The 27,888-nt window shown below is 35.8% G+C and overlaps 2 protein-coding genes across 2 annotated transcripts in view; one reads left to right on the top strand and one right to left on the bottom strand.

Annotated features, from left to right (window-relative positions):
• LOC117335084 (FMRFamide receptor-like) overlaps positions 1-19,336 on the top strand; it is a 29,557-nt gene extending 10,221 nt beyond the window's left edge. Inside the window, exon 2 of the mRNA XM_033895004.1 lies at positions 17,209-19,336. Within this exon, the coding sequence (XP_033750895.1) occupies positions 17,373-18,824 (1,452 nt within the window). The 5' untranslated portion in view covers positions 17,209-17,372 and the 3' untranslated portion in view covers positions 18,825-19,336. The remainder of the gene's footprint in view (positions 1-17,208) is intronic.
• LOC117335085 (focadhesin-like) overlaps positions 1-27,888 on the bottom strand; it is a 393,213-nt gene that overhangs the window by 334,648 nt on the left and 30,677 nt on the right.

Raw genomic sequence — 27,888 nt, 5'->3', positions numbered from 1 at the left:
ATAAAGTATCCAACTCAATGATTTATTGTCCTATAGACAATACTCCACAATACTCTATTACAAAGTATTGCCTCCACAAAACTGACTAATTTAATTCTGAATTTCTGTGAAAATGCTAAACGGCCAGCAAAAAATACACACAAACTTTCCATATGACTGTAATATTTTCTGTAACACCTTCATTTTGAAATGAGGACACTCCTTTATTTGATTCAGACCAGTCTATTTCAGTATTCAGAGGTGTGCAGTATGACCCCCCACTAGGTGATCAATTTTACACAAGAGTGACAACCGCAATCTTAGTTGGTATAGGACAGGCATGTCATGGGGCATGAAATTGACGATGAAATAGATTAATTTCCTTACCCATGTGTAAGTATTTTTATATGAAAGATTAAAGACTTGCTAAGAGAATGGTCTCTTTGCAATCGTTAATTCAGAACGTTTCGGTAAATGATGAGAATAGAGTGCTTAAAGACACCTACTTGACCATTGCAGTGATTGGTCATTTGACCGATGACCTGAGTATGGCTAATCGTAATGATGGGAGTAAACAAGGTTCTTGTATCGGTCACTATAGCTAGCATTAACAGGCCCAAAAGGCCTGTATTGCTCAACTGACTGTTTGCAGATACATTTCAAATGAGACCTTCAATAAAATTCAAGGTCAAAGTTATCTAATCCAAATTAATAACTCAATTTGAAATCATTTTAGCGTGTTGTTTATCAAGCTAATAACCATAAATTAACTAAATTTACCCTCTTGCATTGAATTAATATCATAAAGGTAACTTCTTTCTGAAAACTATTTAGAAGCTTAAATGCCAGCAAACCACAAAATGCTATAAACAATTTTAACTTTTGAGCATTTTTTCTATGTATTTATCAGCAGATGATACAAGCTACATTTTTATCAGAGTTACTTCCCCTGCAAAGTTTTACATTTATGGTGTGCATTGATAATTTCTTGACAGTAACACTTATCATATCACTGGAAATGTGCAAGATCTTGACATCGATCTTTTGTATTAATTTATAAAGCTCTAAGACAGATCATCCTCAGAAAGTGCAAGAACCAAGAACCAAGAACCATGCAGGGTCATATTCAGATATCCACAGCTTTTGACCTTTTCAACCAAATGTCATTTACTTCTGACCCAGTGACCTTGATCTTCGGACAGTTGATTCCTTTTATAATTCCAACCAAATTTGCTTCATAAGGTCTTAACAAAATTTTCATCAGTAAAATGATACAAAATGTTACCTTGGTCTCTGATTTAGTGACCTCAATCTTTAGTCAGCTGACTCCTTGTTTATTTCTGAAAAGAATGCTGGCTAACTTGCTTCATTATATGTCATAACAAAATGTGACCTTGACCTTTGACACCATGACCTTGACCTTTTGTCAGCTGACTGCTTGTTTTATTCTGAACAACTTAGCTTTTTGGTGTTCTAACAAAACATTCAGTACTCTAGTACTTTTTAAGAAATAGTGAAAACAAACTTCAATTGTCAAAATCAACGATGGCCACTGGTCAGCTATCCTGTTTCCGGATCAGACTCAAAATCAAATGAACAACTACGGACCAAGGGGAACCTACCAGTGAAGCTTGACAAAATTCCTTCCAGGTCTTCTCAAAATGGAAATAAATTTCAACTATCAAAATCCAATAAACTGGAACTTCTTCTTTCGAATCCTCTTTATATGTTACTATAAGTGACCTTGACCTTTTACATTTAAACTTTGAACCAATCACTCATCAACCAGAGAAGTGACACAGTGATCATCACCTTACTTTTCAACTTCAAACTTCTATTATCCATCATCCTTAGAAAGTGATTGACCTTAACTTTTGACCTTGAACTTTATGCATTAACCTGAGAAAGTGTGTCCATCAGATTTGACAGATTCATTTGTCTGTATAATCAGCAGCACCGATATATTGGTTGTATAGAAATACTTTGCTTAAGTCAGATTAATGGTTAGGATATCATATGTAATGAAGCTTTAAACAAATGAAAAACTATGAAATATCACGGGAATTTTCCATCCCATCAATATATCACAACAGAATGTTCTTAGGAAACTCATGAGAGTTTGGAGGCCATATCTGTCAGGTTTTTGTGGATGTCAATTTCCCATTGTTTGTCTGTTTCCTGTCCAAAATCTGTCTTTTCCTGACCGTTCTGCCAGTTTTGGTCCATGACTCTCCGCACAGAAAGCAATTTACCTGTCAGAATGACACAACCCATCACAGCGACCCAGACATTTTACCGAGATCACCTATGTATAGTATCTGTTTTGTCATGAAAATTGATAAAAATGTTTCAAAAATTTCAAAAACCACTAAAAATTGTAACAATCCTTAAACTATTTCATCTATATGTTGTTGTTGTTTTTATCAGAAAATTTTACTTTCCAAAAGTGTTAGACAAATGGAAACCGTCATGTTTTTACTTTAAAAATGAGTTCATATCATATTTTGATTTCATGAGTTATATAGATGTTTGAGTTTAATACACCATGCAATTAGCCAAACTTTAATGTCCTTAATCTTCTATCTGATAATCCCACAGAAAAGAAAAAAATAACAAAGATGGAAAAAAAGAAAGCCCCCCTGGGGCTTCAGATTGTTTCTTTTTATTGTTAAAAAAAACCCGACAAACACCAAAATACATTTTGAAATGTTTTATATGAGTGAGTATGACATTTATCAGTTTGACATCTGTAATAAAAAAAATCAAAAGGTTTGTATTTAAGAGCTTAATACATGTGCATTTCAAGACACCGGTATATTATTTAAAAATGATTGTAAAAGCATTAAACTCCTTAGAAGTTTGTGATGGGCCTAGTTAATGACCCATTACATCAACATGAAGATCAAGTGTCCCCACAGGAAATGTTCTGGAGACATCAATGACAGCTAACATCACAAGCTCTACAACATTACTTTTGATCTTAAAAGAAACGTAAAAACATTATGAGGTTCACTACAATCAATATTCTAATAACTAATGCTTCATTCCCTTCAAACTCTCCAACTCAAATTTTCAAATTACTTAAAAATATGTTTTGTTTACAGCAAGATTAGAATGCAAATACCTGGAATTAGAGTTAAAACAAGTAGCCAGTTCTATGTCCACCAAATACCTAGAATTAGAGTTAAAACAAGTAGCCAGTTCTATGTGTTTAACGCAAATAATGATTATTGGACCAAAACTGAATTTATATGAATTTCAATTAGATTTGGAATTTATTTGATTTTTTGTTAGATTTGGAATTTACCTCAATTTCTGTTAGATTAACATTGGACTACACAGTCATTGTTTGTATTTCCTAATCAATTACTGTTATCAGTTTAAGTCTGACAAAAGTCCCATTCAATAATTAAGTTGACAAATTTCAAAAACTACAATTACCAGAGTTGTTTGTTAATTTCTCTGTTAATAACCTAAGTTGTTGAATGTGCATCAATACAATTGCCCCAGTCTTACCAATGTTATTTTTATATAGCGGAGATAAGGCAAAAATTTAGGAAATGCTTTTCCCTTTAAACAAGCAGCTCCATGTCCCTGACTCTGTCCATCAGCAGTAGGTCATACACAGCTCGAAGTAGGTCATACACAGCTCGCAGTAGGTCAACAGGTCGTACACAGCTCGCATTAGGTCAACAGGTTGTACACAGCTCGCAGTAGGTCGTATACAGCTCGCAGTAGGTCGTACACAGCTCGCAGTAGGTCAACAGGTCGTACACAGCTCGCAGTAGGTCAACAGGTCGTATACAGCTCGCAGTAGGTCAACAGGTCGTACACAGCTCGCAGTAGGTCAACAGGTCGTACACAGCTCGCAGTAGGTCAACAGGTCATACACAGCTCGGAGTAGGTCGTACACAGCTCGCAGTAGGTCAACAGGTCGTACACAGCTCGCAGTAGGTCAACAGGTCGTATACAGCTCGCAGTAGGTCAACAGGTCATACACAGCTCGGAGTAGGTCGTACACAGCTCGCAGTAGGTCAACAGGTCGTATACAGCTCGCAGTAGGTCAACAGGTCATACACAGCTCGCTGTAGGTCGTACACAGCTCACAGTAGGTCAACAGGTCGTACACAGCTCACAGTAGGTCAACAGGTCATATACAGCTCGCAGTAGGTCATACACAGCTCGCAGTAGGTCAACAGGTCGTACACAGCACACAGTAGGTCGTACACAGTTCGCAGTAGGTCGTACACAGCGTGCAGTAAGTCATACACAGCGCGCAGTAGGTCGTACACAGCGCGCAGTAGGTCAACAGGTCGTACACTACTCGCAACAGGTCATACACAGTTCGCAGTAGGTCGTACACAGCGTGCAGAAAGTCATACACTGCGCACAGTAGGTCGTACACAGCGTGCAGTAAGTCATACACAGTTCGCAGTAGGTCAACAGGTCGTACACTACTCGCAACAGGTCATACACAGTTCGCAGTAGGTCGTACACAGCGTGCAGAAAGTCATACACTGCGCACAGTAGGTCGTACACAGCGTGCAGAAAGTCATACACTGCGCACAGTAGGTCGTACACAGCGTGCAGTAAGTCATACACAGCGCGCAGTAGGTCGTACACAGCTCGCAGTAGGTCTACAGGTCGTACACAGCTCGCATTAGGTCGTAGGTCTAACCACGACAGTTTCTGATCAGGTAAATCCCACTTCAATCACATTACTTACTTGTTTGTCAGGGTAAAGTTATAGTGACACTTGTTCTGTATATTAAATCCCATCAAAATCTCATACAGTAGGAATTCAAAGTGACGTTTATGTATGAACTGCATAAACCATTATCCTAAATTCCCACAGCAGTAGATAAAGTTAGAGAGAACATAAGAAACACATTATCTATAGGCTGTGGGAATCGTATTTCCTCACCTCTTATTGAACAAAATGCAAAATAAATAGGAGCATCACAAATCCATTTGACAGACAAAGGAACCAACAGAAAATGCCATCAAATATATATGAGTTAACCTGCAGTAAATATTTGCTTTAATTTGAAATTTGTGGAAATTTAACTCACAGTTAACTCACCGTTGTTACCGTCATAATTAGTCTAAGACTACTACTGACATGTCTACTAGTTACACTGGTATAGACTTCTGTTGGTTAAATTAAATACACCTCACAGAACTTTTCAATTTTTACTAATATTACCACTATTCTGAGTATGATAATTGATTTCACAAAACAGAGCTATACGTACATTTGCCTGCAAGTCTAAAATCACAGTAGTGAGAAATAGGGAGAGTTTTTGTTTTTCTTGGCAATTTTTAAGTGAAAAAGAAATTACTCTATGAAAAGAAGTAATGATTTTTGAAATATTGCTTTTAAATTTTAAAACATCTGAATATATCCGTGAAATTTTAACAGCTACTCAAAATTAGTATAAAATTTATTAGCAATATTTACACAACATTCCCTGGATATACAAGCCCTGCTACTTTGGAAACATTTGGAGAGAGTGAGAACTGATAAAGATATACACACTCAACGATGTCATTACCACATCTTATTTCTATTGTTTTCAGAGGCGATATAAATATTATATGGATAATTTCAGTATCGGAACTTCTATGTAGAAAGTAAAGATATATCTTATGCCCCTACCATGAAATAGTTGCAGAAGAAATTTTTGAGGATTTAATTCCATATCATATAATTAGAATGTTAGATCCTTTGTTTTAATCTTAATTAATTGATGTGGTTCATTCCCATCAAAGCAAAATGGGTGATATATTTCACGAATATCTAGTAATTGAAGAAAAGCATCTTTAAGTATTAACGGCGACAAACAAATCAAGTCCCACTGGACAGCTAAGTTATAGACAATGATTTGCTATTGTCCTCACTACAATTATATCACAATCCTCTCATTAAACACTCGAAGATACATACAACAAGTACCCTGTCATGGCCTACAATTATATCACAATCCTCTCATTAAACACTCGGAGATACATACAACAAGTACCCTGGTCAGGGCCTACAATTATATCACAATCCTCTCATTAAACACTCGGAGATACATACAACAAGTACCCTGGTCATGGATTCCCATCAATTAGTCTTATTGTTTTACAAACATCATATCTAGTCACCGTGGTGGTGGGAAACATCCTGATCCTGACAACTAATGTGCTAATTAAAAGTAAAAAAATTTGAAACAATTACTGTCAATTAGCTAAATTCTTCTATTATTAATATATCTGGTCTGTACATTATTTTTCATACACTGGAGTTTTTGTTATCTGCCTTCTTTTTGAGAAATTCAGAAATAATTTACATCAACCTCCACAATCAATCTCAGCACTGCTTTCAATATTGGTGATAATAACGACTCCTCAGTCAACTGACATCGTGCAGAACCTGGTCAACGGCTTTTAAATCAATTTCAGAGATCGTCTGAGATGTGCACTCCCTAGATGTACACTTAAGGTTAGGCTGGATGAATTTAACACATAATCTGTTATAACCAGTGAATATATCTAATAATATTTTATATTATGTTATTATGTTATTATGTCACTATTGTAATATACAAGTGTACCCTAATTTTTATTGGCTGTATCAGCCAATCATTGTCATCTACCAGTCATAGCTAAAAATAGTAACAATGACCTTGACCTTGACGTAAAAACCCTATTTTTTACCCTGAATTTTAATTTTAATAGCCATCAATCTCAAAATAATTCAGTTATTATCCATGGTTAATTGGGCCTTTAGCAACCAGTCAGTGTCTTTCTAAACTCTCTGGGGAGAATACAGCAGGAGCTGCCATTTTGGCGCGCTAACAACTTCCACACAACCTTGCACTGCCCTAGCCACCACATATTTACAGGGTATTGACTGGAACACAACAGAGTAAAGTATCTTGTTCAAGGATACAACACAGCACCCATGCTGATGTCCAAATATGGGCAATGACATTACACTGAAAATGGTACAACAAAATGGCGGCATCTACTTGATTTTGTCTTCCACATTTTGAATTTAAAATTTGTCAAGTTTTCTGGTAAAACGCATCTTAAAATTTGTGTTCTCATTTCAAGAAGATTTTTTCCATAAAATCTCATTAAATCAAAACTCATTTTAAGGATTCTATGTATATCACCCACCAAATTCGCTTTTTAAGATACTTGACAGCTTTAATGACACACATTGGACGTACTATAATCTTTGTTTTCCTAGGTTTTATTATGTTCGCTGTTCTTGATGTCCTCATTTCTGACTGTGATATACATACAGCGCTATCAATAATATAGATACAATTATGATACATTTCTGACTGTGATATACATACAGCCATCAATAATATAGATACAATAATGATACATTTCTGACTGTGATATACATACAGCCATCAATAATATAGATACAATTATGATACATTTCTGACTGTGATATACATACAGCCATCAATAATATAGATACAATTATGATACATTTCTGACTGTGATATACAGCCATCAATAATATAGATACAATTATGATACATTTCTGACTGTGATATACAGCCATCAATAATATAGATACAATTATGATACATTTCTGACTGTGATATACAGCCATCAATAATATAGATACAATTATGATACATTTCTGACTGTGATATACAGCCATCAATAATATAGATACAATTATGATACATTTCTGACTGTGATATACAGCCATCAATAATATAGATACAATTATGATACATTTCTGACTGTGATATACAGCCATCAATAATATAGATACAATTATGATACATTTCTGACTGTGATATACAGCCATCAATAATATAGATACAATTATGATACATTTCTGACTGTTATATACAGCCATCAATAATATAGATACAATTATGATACATTTCTGACTGTGATATACAGCCATCAATAATATAGATACAATTATGATACATTTCTGACTGTTATATACAGCCATCAATAATATAGATACAATTATGATACATTTCTGACTGTGATATACAGCCATCAATAATATAGATACAATTATGATACATTTCTGACTGTGATATACAGCCATCAATAATATAGATACAATAATGATACATTTCTGACTGTGATATACAGCCATCAATAATATAGATACAATTATGATACATTTCTGACTGTGATATACAGCCATCAATAATATAGATACAATTATGATACATTTCTGACTGTGATATACAGCCATCAATAATATAGATACAATAATGATACATTTCTGACTGTGATATACAGCCATCAATAATATAGATACAATAATGATACATTTCTGACTGTGATATACAGCCATCAATAATATAGATACAATTATGATACATTTCTGACTGTGATATACAGCCATCAATAATATAGATACAATTATGATACATTTCTGACTGTGATATACAGCCATCAATAATATAGATACAATTATGATACATTTCTGACTGTGATATACAGCCATCAATAATATAGATACAATTATGATACATTTATCAACCTATACATTCAACTACATATTTTAGATTGCTCTTTTATGTAGACCATTTGGATATCAAAAATTATGAACTATAAAAAAGTTATACTCCTAACAGCTTATGTAGAAGTTATACTCATAACTATGTCAAAGTTATATATATACTCATAACTATGTCAAAGTTATATACTCCTAACTATGTCAAAGTTATATACTCATAACTATGTCAAAGTTATATACTCCTAACTATGTCAAAGTTATATACTCATAACTATGTCAAAGTTATATACTCCTAACTATGTCAAAGTTATATACTCCTAACTATGTCAAAGTTATATACTCCTAACTATGTCAAAGTTATATACTCCTAACTATGTCAAAGTTATACTCCTAACTATGTCAAAGTTATATATACTCATAATTATATAATGTCAAAGTTATATATACTCATAATTATATAATGTCAAAGTTATATATACTCATAACTATATAATGTCAAAGTTATATATACTCATAATTATATAATGTCAAAGTTATATATACTCATAACTATATAATGTCAAAGTTATATATACTCATAACTATATAATGTCAAAGTTATACTCATAATTATATAATGTCAAAGTTATACTCATAATTATATAATGTCAAAGTTATATACTCATAATTATATAATGTCAAAGTTATACTCATAACTATATAATGTCAAAGTTATATACTCATAACTATATAATGTCAAAGTTATACTCATAACTATATAATGTCAAAGTTATACTCATAATTATATAATGTCAAAGTTATACTCATAATTATATAATGTCAAAGTTATACTCATAACTATATAATGTCAAAGTTATACTCATAATTATATAATGTCAAAATTATACTCATAACTATGTCAAAATTATACTCATAACTATGTCAAAGTTATATATACTCATAATTATATAATGTCAAAGTTATATATACTCATATTTATATAATGTCAAAGTTATACTCATAACTATGTCAAAGTTATACTCCTAACTATGTCAAAGTTATATACTCATAACTATGTCAAAGTTATACTCCTAACTATGTCAAAGTTATATATACTCATAACTATGTCAAAGTTATATATACTCATAATTATATAATGTCAAAGTTATATATACTCATAATTATATAATGTCAAAGTTATACTCCTAACTATGTCAAAGTTATACTCCTAACTATGTCAAAGTTATATACTCATAACTATGTCAAAGTTATATACTCATAACTATGTCAAAGTTATATACTCCTAACTATGTCAAAGTTATACTCATAACTATGTCAATTAAAGTTATACTCATAACTATGTCAAAGTTATACTCCTAACTTATATCTAATACATACTCATAACGTTATGTCTAAAGGTCTAAAATCAGAGGTAAGTTATATAATACATGGCTTATATCAACGCAGGCTAAACTACTCTGAAATATGACAGTTGGTAAGCCACGAACTGTTGACAAAGAGCAAATAGGTTTAAATAATGACCACACATCAGGCTTGTTTGAGCTGTTGTGATGATTATGAATAAGAGGAATCTCTATCCTATCAGGAGATATCTGAACCCTCATCTTTCTTGATGCTGATTGAGTAAGGAGGATGTCGAAAAGCCTGCTATGATAGTGTCCAGGCTAATACCTTCAACACAAAATGACAATCAAATGTCCTGATTAACAAATTTCTCATGTACTGGTGTAGAAAAATGGAAAATGATATGTCAAGACTTAGTCACAGTGATCATTACAAAGGAAATGGCAGGAGCTCAAGGAAAGCTGTGGAAATAATAATAAACAAAGCCAACAAATCTACACGTTAACATTTTCTAATCAGAAAAATCCTGTGGTAGTTCTATGCTTCTCTAGATCAACTGGCCTCAGCTTCCTTCATATTCAAATGTAGCAGTAACAAACAAGGCACTTAATGACTATTTCCAGCTAAAGTAATAATTTTAAACTTCAATAAAATTTCTATAAAAATCTATGGAGCATGATGACGTAGAAAAGCTCTGACAGAAATTGAATTTTCTGCAGTAAAGTTCAAGTAAACCCATTGCCAGAAGTCTTCATTAGATTTAACTAAAACAGAACTTGTCAGATCTATCTTCATATATATGTATACACGTCACTTGAAACACCACCAACGTCACATTCTCTGCTATCACCAGACTTTAAAGGTCAAATCACATCTCAGAAATCACACCATTCCTGTAAAATAAAAGTTGAGTGACGATTTGTTGGTGGTTTCGTTTAGAAGACCTCAACACCAGTAACACTGAGGGCTGTTTCCATTGTGGCACCTATATTACTGTATATATCGCGGTCGAGAGAAATGTTTTGAACATTTGCTGAAAAACACATCATGTTATAATCAATAAAGTCTGCTTTAACAAATAACTAACAAAAATTGGCTTATTACGAGAGAGAGAGAGAGAGAGAGAGAGAGAGAGAGAGAGAGAGAGAAACGGATTTCAAAAAGAAAAAATTACTGCCATGATAGAACTTTAATTGGATAGTATCTCATGCCGTTTGTTTCTCTCAGTTTACATCTAGTTTTATGACCTGCTTGAATGGCTGTTGCAATTGTACTCCATGGGACCCATCTAATATCAGACACTGAATTTTTTAGTACAAGCCATTTAAGAAATTAAGGTTTCTACAGTAATGACATTATGTTAGAAGGCTCTAATAAAACCATAATGGATGTTCACCAGAGCCCTTTTTTTCCCCAACAGACTTTTTTGAACCTTGACCTTCAAATCACCTTGAAATATTGTTCTTTCTGATACAAAATGTCAGCACAGCTATCACAGTAAAATTTTATTGAAACCTTAAAGTCTTAATTTGTTTTACAATTCTATACAAATTAATTATCAATAATAGTTTACTGTCAAGACATTTAAACCAAGCCGTTTCTGAAACATTTTGAGATTTTCTTCCAAAATCGATGAAAAAAAGTTCCAATCCTGTGTCACGGTGTCAAACTTGATGGTGGTTTGAATATAACTACAAATGTTATTCTGCTCAGTGGTTCACATGAGACATACCTTTTGTACAGATGTATGGATCCCCTCCTTGCCCCCACCCCCTTACAAGTGTGAAGACTTAACCTGATCAACAGATTTCAGACCTAATCAAACATGACAGCGATGCATATTCAAACTTAGTTTCATATGCAAACAAATTCAATTGGCTTTTTCCTGAAACCTCATGTTTGTTACATAACGATGAAGGGACTTTAAAGCTAGGCCTAACCACAGAAATATGAATCCATTTCCAAATGAAGACATTTCAGTTACTTCAGAATAAATTCTGTTATCATGATCTACGGTCTAATTAACACTCACTAGATTGAAAATTGGTTTTCCAATCATAAAATGATCAAAAGCTTTGATGGCTATAACTAGATTAACTTTCAAAATGTTCCTGAAGTTTGTTTTTATTTTCGTACTTTAAGTCCTTTTTTGTTTTTTTCAAAAATATGATGAAATCTCAAATGATAAGCTTGAAAATACTACTTTTAGAGTAAATTATGCTGCACTTCATATTATCTCCCAACAATCATGTCCATTTTCCTTCCAACTTTTGGTAAAGCCAGTGAAAATGGAACGATCAGAAATGACAAGCTTCAGAGAATTTTAAACAGGCATGCAGATGAGGACGCCCGACAACTTATCACAATCATCCCTAACCAAACTACTTCTAACAATCTGTTTTTTGCATGACAAAGTTCAATGAATGTTAAAGAAGCTAAAGATTATACGAAGAAAATATTTATTATGACAAGTAAATAACCCCTGGGATTATGGTATATACATCCACATTTCACATGTCGGAGTGGACACTAAGGATATCAGTATATTGTTGACGGGTAGGGACACGGCAGACAATTAGTTCCCAATACCACAATAGTAATGGCGTTCTATTTCCAACATTCGTTACAATTTGATATTTTCCTATTTATTACTTCTAGTATTATATCAATATGATCCTCCATCTACAATGACAACACGATCGGGAAATTACCAGTGCCAGCACACCCTCTGGACAATTGCTCTGGCAATGCTTTGTGTGTACGGTACCAAAAATATAGCATCAACATTTATTCACCATATTGCAGGATTGAGGAGAATAATTGGTATGCATGACAATACATCACACCGGGCGATTGTTATGCATTGCAATGTATTATAACGTCACAACAACTCCGATCTAATCCCTGGTCATTCCGTTCAGAAATATAGATCTTACATAACATTGTTACAACATATCCGACTGCTAAGACTGATTGATAAATTATCAAAATGTCTGCAACAAATATAATGTTGTATTTTGTCGCAGTAAGAACAGAGTCGCCATGCAATGGGTACTGCCAACAAGTCTGTGTCTGTTAAAAGCTTGCTGCTGCTCTCTTATGATAGTCAGAAATACATCGACCAAACAACTGGCATGGAATTGACAGACTCTTGAAATCAATTTTGAGTGCAAACCAATCTCATAGGGAGCACTGCGAACTGGAATACTTCGAACAATTGAATTCCATCTGTAAACCTTAATTAAATACTCTGTATTCCCATAGGATTTTTCAACTTTTTTTCCCAACTATTTCAGATTTGAAATATCAAATAAATTGAAATCAATTACCATTCAACAATCCTATTATATTTGTATACATTTAAATACGACTCCAATCCTTATTCTCATACTTAATCATTTTTTTTCCTGATTAAACCTCATTCATTATTCTGCTAATATAAAACATTTTGTTTTAGCTAAATATATATAAGTGAACATGTTTTATTTACATCAAACTAAATAAGCCTGGATATCATTGGATTGATAGTCTACACAGCTTCAGTAATATTACACTACATGTACTTAATTTGAATTTATAAATATCTTAAATAAATCAGAGTATACTTTATACTGTATTTAACAAGTATTGCCCAGTTATTAGCCCAGCCATCATAACACTACTTATCACAAATGTCTTACATAAATCTGCATATTCTTTACAATGTATTTCACCAGTATTGACAAGATTGAATTAAGCCCAGCCACTCTGTCGACCATTTCCATCCACAGACTTAATCGTAGGTCAGGACAGAGACCTACAGAATGAGATTAAGTTGATTATATATAAGCTTTTGATCATACTCCAGAGATTTTACCTAAATTAACAACAGTTCTACTAAATACTGTTCTATCTGATGGACAATTTAAAGTGTCACGGTACCAGGACTGTAGGTCATGGTGTGTACCACAACTGTAGGTCATGGTGTCACGGTACCACGACTGTAGGTCATGGTGTCACGGCACCACAACTGTAGGTTATGGTGTCACGGTACCACAACTGTAGGTCATGGTGTCACGGTACCACAACTGTAGGTCATGGTGTCACGGCACCACAACTGTAGGTCATGGTGTCACGGTACCACAACTGTAGGTCATGGTGTCACGGCACCACAACTGTAGGTTATGGTGTCACAGTACCACAACTGTAGGTCATGGTGTCACGGTACCACGACTGTAGGTTATGGTGTCACGGTACCACAACTGTAGGTCATGGTGTGTACCACAACTGTAGGTCATGGTGTCACAGTACCACAACTGTAGGTTATGGTGTCACGTCACCACAACTGTAGGTTATGGTGTCACGGTACCACAACTGTAGGTCATGGTGTCACGGCACCACAACTGTAGGTTATGGTGTCACAGTACCACGACTGTAGGTCATGGTGTCACGGTACCACAACTGTAGGTCATGGTGTCACAGTACCACAACTGTAGGTTATGGTGTCACAGTACCACAACTGTAGGTCATGGTGTCACGGCACCATAGCTGTAGGTTATGGTGTCACGGTACCACGACTGTAGGTCATGGTGTCACGGTACCACAACTGTAGATCATGGTGTCACAGTACCACAACTGTAGGTCATGGTGTCACGGTACCACAACTGTAGGTCATGGTGTCACGGCACCACAACTGTAGGTTATGGTGTCACGGTACCACAACTGTAGGTCATGGTGTCACGGCACCACAACTGTAGGTTATGGTGTCACGGTACCACAACTGTAGGTCATGGTGTCACGGTACCACAACTGTAGGTCATGGTGTCACGGTACCAAGACTGTAGGTCATGGTGTCACGGTACCACGAGTGTAGGTCATGGTGTCACGGTACCACAACTGTAGATCATGGTGTCACAGTACCACAACTGTAGGTCATGGTGTCACGGTACCACAACTGTAGGTCATGGTGTCACGGCACCACAACTGTAGGTTATGGTGTCACGGTACCACAACTGTAGGTCATGGTGTCACGGCACCACAACTGTAGGTTATAGTGTCACGGTACCACAACTGTAGGTCATGGTGTCACGGTACCACAACTGTAGGTCATGGTGTCACGGTACCAAGACTGTAGGTCATGGTGTCACGGTACCACGACTGTAGGTCATGGTGTCACGGTACCACGACTGTAGGTCATGGTGTCACGGTACCACAACTGTAGGTCATGGTGTCACGGCACCACAACTGTAGGTCATGGTGTCACGGTACCACAACTGTAGGTCATGGTGTCATGGTACCACAACTGTAGGTTATGGTGTCACGATACCACAACTGTAGGTTATGGTGTCACGGTACCACGACTGTAGGTCATGGTGTGTACCACAACTGTAGGTCATGGTGTCACAGTACCACAACTGTAGGTCATGGTGTCACAGTACCACAACTGTAGGTCATGGTGTCACAGTACCACAACTGTAGGTCATGGTGTCACGGTACCACAACTGTAGGTTATGGTGTCACGGTACCACGACTGTAGGTCATGGTGTCACGGTACCACAACTGTAGGTCATGGTGTCACGGTACCACAACTGTAGGTCATGGTGTCACGGTACCACTACTGTAGGTCATGGTGTCACGGTACCACAACTGTAGGTCATGGTGTCCATTTAGAGTTTGATATCATTTAAGTCTGGCACCAAGAAATTTTCACTTTCATGTAATAATTTTGTTACCCACAATATAAGGATGGTAGATAGGTCCCTCGAGTTTATAGGGCCTTATCACATATTCCTACCTTCTTACCTTCAACACCTAACTAAGTTTACCTATATACATACAGTATTTTATTTACCAGCCCTAATATTTTATGGTGCTCCCATAGACTACTTTGCAGTTATTAAATTTCGCCATTATCAGCTGAAAACTGCAGTTAACATGTAAACACTTGTAAATTGGCAATATAAACACAAGCTTGGTATCTATTGTGTGTTATTAAATAAAAAACTGACTTGGTGGGGATGAGGGGGGGATGGAGGCAACACATTCACTTTTTACTCGTTGTAGGAAATGATAAGCAGGAATGAGAAATATGTTTGCAAGCATATTTACTGAAGAGCAATAGAAACAGGAAGAAAAGTACCTCAATGAAAAATTTGTAAATCCTTTACATGAAGTACATTTCTATGTAGTTAATTGACATGTTTTTGATCCTTTAAGAGGGCACCTGTCACCAACATCACAGTATATTACAGATGTCACCAACACAACAGACATGACCAAAACATGTTTTATTATAAACCTCACGTCTGAAAGCTGTTCCTGGTACAATATGTTATACAAGGGAGATAATACATCGCTGTTATCATGGCAATATCCACTTTTTTATAAAATAGCACTGAAATTATATCATTAATTCATAATGTCTAAATCTTTTGAATATTTTGAACCAAATATATCATATTAAAAAAGAACTCCAAATTAACTCATACTTTTACCCTTTTCCTTCCGACATTGTTTTACCATCTCAATTCCCATTTCTATCAAAATACATGTAAACCTGCCTTTGTGACCACCTGAATTATCTCCCCTTTCATATGTCACCATATTTTCCCCTCCCCATGAAATTTACTATTATACTAGTCCCTTTCATATGTCACCATATTGTCCCTTCCCAATGATATTTATTATTATACCAGTTACCTGAGCCTGTATTAACTAAAAGACGTACCACCTGTCATATGTGACCTTTATCATTGCCTCCCTTTGAAGGTCACACAACATGTTTGATTATTACACTTTAAGATATGCAATGCTGTTATAACATTATTAAAGGGGCCTGATAGTTGGCCTAAATCCCCAATCATAACAAGACAATTTTACATATGACAGTCCACGATTTGATGTAGACAAAAGGACCATGGACAAAACATGGTTTGAATAGCCTAACCATCTGATCTGGCGAGCTGCAGAACAACTTTTCTTCTACTATTACTTGACAAAATTATCTTTCTAATATTGTCTAGTTGTGAAATTGATTCTTTGTAACTGAAGAAATCTGTGTATTTATTTTTTTCTTGTTTAGATTCTTTTATTTTTTCCCCAAGCATGTTCTGTTATTGTGTAAAATGCACTTAAGATTTAGAGTGTCTATGGGGATGAGATAAGGAATATGGGTTAATTTCTACATATTGTGTTTTTTCACACTGGACAGATCTGCCAGGCGATCTTGTATAATGCTCAGAATTTCTAATCTCACATGCCAACACCGGTAACACTGAATACCTATAATCAGCTTCACTACAACCTACACACATGCTGCAATCTGCATAATTATTTAATCTGCATGATATATATGCTTATACTTGGACCCCACAGAAACCACTGACATTTCTCTCTTCTATTTCCAGATCAAACATGCAGCCACTCTCCCAAAGGTCGTGGTATACACATTCTGTAATACCTATCTGCAGTCGTCGCTGAGCGCCCACCCGGAAAATTCGTCCTTTACACTCACAGTTTGAATCATAATGACACTGACCAACTGACTGAACACGGATTACACATCACACAAATGCAAGAAATTGAAACTTATATTGAAGTAATGCCTGTTGCCACGACGATGTTGAATATCAACCTATCATTAGCCATGAATACGGATTATAGTGTGAACCACAGTGACATGGACACGAGTGGTTTCGAAATGTCTCCCAAGGAGATCCCTCACCCTAACAGCCTCGACTCGCTAAACATTGAACGCTTCATGAACGGAATCATGGCCATCATAATTATTGCGCTCGGCCTTGTGGGTAATACTCTCACTGTCATCGTGCTCACACGTCGGACAATGCGATCATCCACGAACTGCTACCTCACAGCCCTTGCTATCTGGGATGGATTTGTATTAATCGGAACTTTAATTCTCATTACCATTCCTCAACTCTCGGAGTCTTTTCGTCACCATGCCTTTGCATATGTGGCTGTGTATATCTACCCATTTGCATTGGTGGCACAGACGGCTACACTGTGGCTCACGGTGTCCTTCACAGTGGAGAGATACATCGCTGTGTGCCACCCACTTAAAGCTGTCCAAATGTGTACAATTGCTCGTGCCCGGATGGTCATTGTATTTGTGTCTATCACCTCGTTTCTGTTCAATCTTAGTCGCTGGTTCGACTATCGCATTGATTATGACAAAGACAATGCGACCAATGCCACGATCATCATCCACAACAGTACGGAGTTTGGTGGCAACAAGATCTATCACAGAGTGTACTTTTTGGGACTTTACTTGTTTGTCATGTTTTTCATTCCACTCCTATCTCTTGCGATAATCAACACTTTCCTTGTCTTGGCCGTGAAACAATCAAAAAAGCAACGCATCGACATGAATGTACGACAACATCGTGAGAACAATGTGACCATCATGTTGGTTTCCGTGGTGATTGTTTTTATAATCTGCCAAGTCCCTGCTCTTATCTACAATGTGGCATACGCAGTCGACATGGAGAGTGTTCAAACCTTACTCGGCTGGAAAGTCCTATCAACGTTCAGGAATTTTATGGTTACTTTTAACAGCGCAATTAATTTCATATTATATTGTGCGTTTGGCCAGAAGTTTCGTCGCACCTTTATGAAGACATTTTGTCAGCGGTGCCTTAGGAGTGAGGATTTTAACGCATTCACCTACCCACAATCCACTGTACTTGCCTCCATGACACTTGGCAACAGTAAGTATCGTGTGTTGCGGGGTAAAAAGAACCCTCAACTCGAGATGACGGATCTTACTTGTGCATCTAATACTACCCATACCATTTTATTGTCCAAATATTCTCCGCAGACCTCGAAAAGCACCACACCAATCCACAAAATAAAATACGAAAATGGAAAATTTAACAATGCAGTTACTAAGAGAAACGGTGATATACATAAGGAAGGTTATGTCAGTGAGATCGAGGATGAACAGGAGGTTTGTGACATTCTTAAAACACCATTCTCAAGTGGAAATCCTTCCCCAGTGTTGTAGAGTTGATCGTTTCTATAGAAACGATACACACTCTCATAGTGTTTGGAATATCAAATCTTTAAAAGTCCAGGCCTCACAAAAACGTTCAGACAGGAATGTGTGCTTTCAATATTTTCGGATTTATATATGAAAACATATCTTTGGATACAATGTGCAGAAAGTGTTCATAACCGTGGGTGATGTATTTGATTTTAAATTTCTTTATCAACACAGATTAAAACCATGTGATTTGCTTCCTCCCACAAAAATAACCATCGTCCTTGTCTATTTACCAGGCTTCCAGTCTGTTTATTTACCAGGCTTCCATCAACACTTTTCTCCACAGAATTTGGAATTAAATTGTCTTTAAACTGATGCAGTAAACATTGTGTTCCCTGTACTGAATTTAAATTTGATAACACACCTGTTAAAATTCCAGAAATCTTCATCAGCGCAAGATGTTAAGCTACGCCCCTGTCTGCTTGAAGTAGACTTTCAACTTTTGACTATTAAAATCATCAATGTACATCATTCAACAGTTTTTAGTTATTATCATTGTGTTTTGTTTTATAGAGTTCAAGTGTCAAAATCATCAATATTACACAATTATAAAACACACCACATGTTATATCCACATGACATTATACCTTGACATGTCACCACCTGTTATACACACATGACATACAATGACTTGTCACCAACTGTTATATACACATGACATTATACAATGACTTGTCACCACCTGTTATATACACACATGACATTATACAATGACTTGTCACCACCTGTTATATATACATGACATTATATAATGACATGTCACCACCTGTTATATGCACATGACATTATACAATGACTTGTCACCACCTGTTATATACACATGACATTATATAATGACTTGTCACCACCTGTTATACACATGACATTATACAATGACTTGTCACCACCTGTTATACACATGACATTATACAATGACTTGTCACCACCTGTTATATACACACATGACATTATACAATGACTTGTAATCACCTGTTATATATACACATGACATTATACAATGACTTGTCACCACCTGTTATATACACATGACATTATACAATGACATGTCACCACCTGTTATACACACACATGACATTATACAATGACTTGTCATCACCTGTTATATACACACATGACATTATACAATGACTTGTCACCACCTGTTATATACACATGACATTATACAATGACTTGTCACCACCTGTTATATACACATGACATTATACAATGACATGTCTCCACCTGTTATACACACACATGACATTATACAATGACTTGTCATCACCTGTTATATATACACATGACATTATACAATGACTTGTCACCACCTGTTATATACACATGACATTATACAATGACATGTCACCACCTGTTATATAAACATGACATTATACAATGACATGTCACCACCTGTTATATACACACATGACATTATACAATGACTTGTCACCACCTGTTATATACACACATGACATTATACAATGACTTGTCACCACCTGTTATATATATACATGACATTATACAATGACTTGTCACCACCTGTTATATATACATGACATTATACAATGACTTATGTCACCACCTGTTATATATACACATGACATTATACAATGACTTGTCACGACCTGTTATATACACACATGACATTATACAATGACTTGTCACCACCTGTTATATATACGCATGACATTATACAATGACTTGTCACCACCTGTTATACACACATGACATTATACAATGACTTGTCACCACCTGTTATACACATGACATTATACAATGACTTGTCACCACCTGTTATATACACACATGACATTATACAATGACTTGTCACCACCTGTTATACACATGACATTATACAATGACTTGTCACCACCTGTTATATACACATGACATCATACAATGACTTGTCACCACCTGTTATATACACATGACATTATACGATGATTTGACACCACCTGTTATACACACATGACATTATATAATGACTTGTCACCACCTGTTATATACACACATGACATTATACAATGACTTGTCACCACCTGTTATATACACACATGACATTATATATTGACATGTCACCACCTGTTATATACACACATGACATTATACAATGACTTGTCACTACCTGTTATACACACATGACATTATACAATGACTTGTCACCACCTGTTATATACACACATGACATTATACAATGACATGCCACCACCTGTTATATACACACATGACATTATACAATGACTTGTCACCACCTGTTATATACACATGACATTATACAATGACTTGTCACCACCTGTTATATACACACATGACATTATACAATGACTTGTCACTACCTGTTATATACACACATGACATTATACAATGACTTGTCACCACCTGTTATACACATGACATTATACAATGACTTGTAACCACCTGTTATATACACACATGACATTATACATGACATGTCACCACCTGTTATATACACATGACATTATACAATGACTTGTCACCACCTGCTATATATACACATGACATTATACAATGACATGTCACCACCTGTTATATAAACACATGACATTATATGACATGTCACCACCTGTTATATATATACATGACATTATACAATGACTTGTCACCACCTGTTATATACACACATGACATTATACAATGACTTGACACCACCTGTTATATATACACATGACATTATACAATGACTTGTCACCACCTGTTTTATATACACATGGCATTATACAATGACTTGTCACCACCTGTTATATAAACATGACATTATACAATGACTTGTCACCACCTGTTATATATACATGACATTATACAATGACTTGTCACCACCTGTTATACACACATGACATTATACAATGACTTGTCACCACCTGTTATATATACATGACATTATACAATGACTTGTCACCACCTGTTATACACATGACATTATACAATGACTTGTCACCACCTGTTATACACATGACATTATACAATGACTTGTCACCACCTGTTATATATACATGACATTATACAATGACTTATCACCACCTGTTATATATAAACATGACATTATACAATGACTTGTCACCACCTGTTATATACACATGACATTATACAATGACTTGTCACCACCTGTTATACACATGACATTATACAATGACATGTCACCACCTGTTATATACACACATGACATTACACAATGACTTGTCACCACCTGTTATATACACACATGACATTATACAATGACTTGTCACTACCTGTTATATACACACATGACATTATACAATGACTTGTCACCACCTGTTATACACATGACATTATACAATGACTTGTAACCACCTGTTATATACACACATGACATTATACATGACATGTCACCACCTGTTATATACACATGACATTATACAATGACTTGTCACCACCTGCTATATATACACATGACATTATACAATGACATGTCACCACCTGTTATATAAACACATGACATTATATGACATGTCACCACCTGTTATATATATACATGACATTATACAATGACTTGTCACCACCTGTTATATACACACATGACATTATACAATGACTTGACACCACCTGTTATATATACACATGACATTATACAATGACTTGTCACCACCTGTTTTATACACACATGACATTATACAATGACTTGTCACCACCTGTTTTATACACACATGACATTATACAATGACTTGTCACCACCTGTTATATACATAATGACACAGTCTTGTCACCACCTGTTATACACATGACATTATACAATGACTTGTCGATCACCACCTGTTATATACACACATGACATTATACAATGACTTGTCACCACCTGTTATATACACATGACATTATACAATGACTTGTCACCACCTGTTATATACACACATGACATTATACAATGACTTGTCACCACCTGTTATATACACACATGACATTATACAATGACTTGACCCCACCTGTTATATATATACATGACATTATACCATGACAAGTCACCACCTGTTATATAAACATGACATTATACAATGACTTGTCACCACCTGTTATATACACACATGATATTATACAATGACTTGTCACCACCTGTTATATACACATGACATTATACAATGACTTGTCACCACCTGTTATATACACACATGACATTATACAATGACTTGTCACCACCTGTTATATACACATGACATTATACAATGACTTATGTCACCACCTGTTATATACACATGACATTATACAATGACTTGTCACCACCTGTTATATACACATGACATTATATAATGACTTGTCACCACCTGTTATATACACACATGACATTATACAATGACTTGTCACCACCTGTTATATATATACATGACATTATACAATGACTTGTCACCACCTGTTATATACACATGACATTATACAATGACTTGTCACCACCTGTTATATACACACATGATATTATACAATGACTTGTCACCACCTGTTATATACACATGACATTATACAATGACTTGTCACCACCTGTTATATACACACATGACATTATACAATGACTTGTCACCACCTGTTATATACACATGACATTATACAATGACTTATGTCACCACCTGTTATATACACATGACATTATACAATGACTTGTCACCACCTGTTATATACACATGACATTATATAATGACTTGTCACCACCTGTTATATACACACATGACATTATACAATGACTTGTCACCACCTGTTATATATATACATGACATTATACAATGACTTGTCACCACCTGTTATATATATACATGACATTATACAATGACTTGTCACCACCTGTTATATATATACTTGACATTATACAATGACTTGTCACCACCTGTTATATATACGACATTATACAATGACATGTCACCACCTGTTATACACACATGACATTATACAATGACTTGTCACCACCTGTTATATACACACATGACATTATACAATGACTTGTCACCACCTGTTATATACACACATGACATTATACAATGACTTGTCACCACCTGTTATATACACACATGACATTATACAATGACTTGTCACCACCTGTTATATACACACATGACATTATACCATGACTTTCTATGAGATTTTTCCCTTCGTTACACTTCATACAGAACTGAGGGATATCCAATATAACGTAAATACAACTAGATCTGTATAGGGATCTCATCATTACATCCGATTAATTTTGGTGGTTTTTTGCACAAGATTGATGAGCCATGAGAATTAGCTTTTTACAAAAGTGATCAATGCAAGTTGATATTTATCAATTATGGACATTTGCTGTTGTCAATATGGTGTTTTACCGACCTGATATAATCAAATTCAGTAATCTTTTTTATCTTACCATGTCGTTATAACATCATATTAACAAAAGCAAACTTCCTTAATTGTTATATTAGATATATGACACTTTTTTGCAAAAGGCTGGAACTGCTTTTTATTTATCTTAATTGATAACAGAAAGTATACATTGAGGCATTGCGACTGTATCACAATAATTATGTTACCATAAAAGCAATATTGACTCAAGTGTTTCTAATATTATAAATGACAGGTCAATAGCTGAAAATATCAACTTCTACGTGACCTACTGGGATGTTTTAGCTAATGACAATTGAGGAAAATCGGACCACGTCTAATATTTGACCTATATAAACTTGACCAATGGCTTGTCACCACTAAAATCAACAGTAGAATCTTGATATTACGATACAATGATGTGAACGTGTGCTATATTATAACAATGACTGATGACCACCAAAATTTTTTTCCGACGTAGAGCATGTTGTTATAGCACTTTAGGAGATCTAGCTGTGAATGGGTTCATGGGATATGTTTGGCATATGAGGGTCTACTCACTTTATACCAAAACAGCTGAACTTAAAAAAAGAATATTCAAAATTTCAAGAATCTGGCAGAAAAAACACAGTCCTAAGATCAGGTGGACATCTGTGCTCGGCAGATGTACATTATGTAAGTAGCGGGTCCATCTACGAGAATATAACGGTATGATATGACCTACTACCACGAGTCTGAACAACATGATCTTCTACTCCAGCTGCTGACAGAGGTACTGGACCAGATACAAAAAGAATGACGATTAAAGGGCAAATTATTAATGTCAATCTGACACAAAGTCTTCTTTAAAAAAGATATTTATAAACGTAGCAGGGCTCAAAGTGGATATTTTTACCAGGTGGCCTATTTGGCTACCAAGCCATAAAATCAAGGCCCCAATTGAAAAAGTTACCTGGCCTAGTTGTCTTATATTTGAAAAACTCTTATAATTCTTTAGATCAGTATAGTATCTCTTTGTAACTTATTGAATTGTGAACATCGTTTTAGCATTGACTGCAACCTTTAAAAGATTAACCAAATCGCAAATTTACAGAATTTTTTTAGTGGCCATGCAGGCGCCTTATAGGTCAATAAACTGGTCGCCAATGGTGAATTTAAGGTGCCATGGCCACTAAAATAGGCGCCACATTGAGCCCATACTACATAAGAGGTTGAGAGAGATAAACCTGGTCTACAAACAAATGGGATGGAGGAAGAACACCTGAAGAATTACCTCTGATTCCAATATCTACTCATAGTTGACACTGGTTTTAAGACACCATTTTCATCTACATTATCATCAACTCCTCTGCTGAATGAGGCAGAATATATCTGGTAACTCACAACAAAAGTCACAGATACAAATGAAATTGGTATCACCTGTTGATTTACATGTACGTTAAAAATCATATTTAAAGAATACATTATAACAGAAGGTATATAAAAGGTAGTCACATACCCTACTTATAGGAAAACATTTCAGGTAACAATGTACATGTCTTACTTAAGTATTTTCAATAGTATGCAAAATATTCAACAGTCTAAACATGTTGGTGACGGGGTCGGCCAAGTTCCTCTTAGCGAAACCGATTACCAGCCAGGTAATGGTGTCAGAGGTACAAAATCTTCTGGCGATGTGTTTGGTTTGTTTGTTTTTGTTTAACGTCCTATTAACAGCCAGGGTCATTTAAGGACGTGCCAGGTTTTGGAGGTCGAGGAAAGCCGGAGTACCCGGAGAAAAACCACCGGCCTACCGTCAGTACCTGGCAACTGCCCCACGTAGGTTTCGAACTCGCAACCCAGAGGTGGAGGGCTAGTGTTAAAGTGTCGGGACACCTTAACCACTCGGCCGATGTGTAACGTTAAAGTGGCTAAGCAAGTTTTCAATTATTGGAGACAAAGGGTTCACTGGCGAACAGATTCCCTGCATAGGAAGGAAGGTCAGAAAACAGTTCAATACTGACTGGTCAGTGGCTAATGAGTTCTATTACTGAAGGCCGAGACCAACCATAAGTCCACTTCCTTTGCCTCAGACATATCATGAGCGATGCCATGAGTAACGCACGCAACAGGATAAATGTCTGTTTGAAGAGCCAGTCAGAGGGACAGATAGCATCTGATACATTATTATCTGAATCAGGTATATGCTTAGCATGCAGGATGAAATTGCTTATAGCTGGATGATAATTTCAACAGTGCCATGTTTTTTGCTCCAATGTTGGCCCCACAATATATTGCATGCCATAACAATTGGGTATAATTTCAACTAGGCCATGGAAGGTCTAACACGTTAAAGCTCCGCATGAAACATACCCTAATGGAACCATTCATTTTGGTATATTCCACCAAAAGCTTCATTTGTAGTATCTGTAAACAGGTGGAGGTCCGCAAATGTGGTCACATGATCATCAAGGGAAAAGGAGACACCATTCCAGTTCCTCGGAAAGAGTGTGATCATATTTGGGTTGGAATAACACTCCTTGGTAAGTTTTAACAAGAAAATAAAGCTCGCGGACATTAGTCAATGTGCGAGAGTAAAAACTCCCAGGTTTAACACAACTTGTAGTAAAATCCATATCACGGACAGTAGTCCAAAGCAATGTGCGACAGTAAAAACTCCCAGGTTTAACACAACTTCTGGTAAAATCCATATCACGGACAGTAGTCCAAAGCAATGTGCGACAGTAAAAACTCCCAGGTTTAACACAACTTCTGGTAAAATCCATATCACGGACAGTAGTCCAAAGCAATTTGTGACAGTAAAAACTCCCAAGATGAAGTCATTTAAAGATTTTAGCATCTTTAACCCCTGTGACCTTGAATAAAGGACCAATTAGAAATTGAGGCTAATTCCTCAGATTGGAAATATGCACTTGTAGAAAGTGTCAGATCGGTTGATTGTTTAGACTCAGTTGAAGGCTGCCTTAAAACAAATAACAATCAGTGACCGATGTAACAATGTTATTCAGTTCAAAGTTTGTATATGCATGAATAATTCACAATGACATCTTCTTTATAATATATCTTTTATTCATTTTTTTGCATTCAACAAAGATATAAAAGCAGAATCTCTACAATCCTGAACTGTCTACAGACCGGCTTTATTATGTGGTCCCAAAGGTGTCCGGTTTAGACAGACTCCACTGTACTCAGAATTAACACTGCAGACACGATTCGGGCAGGTAACACAACTCAGAATTGATTAAACATACTCAGAATTAACACTGCAGACATGATTCACGCAGGTAACAAAACACTGAAGTCAAACATAAGCCTATAGATTAGGGTAATACTGTGGCTAGTACTCACAACAGTTACAGTAATAATGTCAACAACTGTCAGTGGGAACTCTAATCCTTGAAACATTCCATCTCCATTATAATATGTATACCACAATAATATCTAATTCTTTGTGCTAAATTTTCCTGTGAAGAAAATGAAAAGTGCAATTTTGAGCAATCAATTAATCCCTAACTGCATTGAGTAAATTATCAGTGGAATGAATTAATCCCAGACCGCATTACGTAAATTATCAGTGAAATGACTAAAGTGGCTGAGAAGCCTCAGAGAATCAAAACTGCTAAGTAAAGTGTCGACGGTAATCAGTATCCTACGGAGGAGGATTACACAACAGGCCGACCAATCACAGATATCTGAAATAACACACACGTTTTACATGCAAAGCTATTTTAAC

Source organism: Pecten maximus, chromosome 9 (genome assembly GCF_902652985.1).
Source record: "Pecten maximus chromosome 9, xPecMax1.1, whole genome shotgun sequence".
Lineage (NCBI taxonomy): Eukaryota > Metazoa > Mollusca > Bivalvia > Pectinida > Pectinidae > Pecten > Pecten maximus.
Note: the sequence above shows the minus strand (reverse complement) of the source record. Positions and strands in the feature narration are given on the sequence as shown.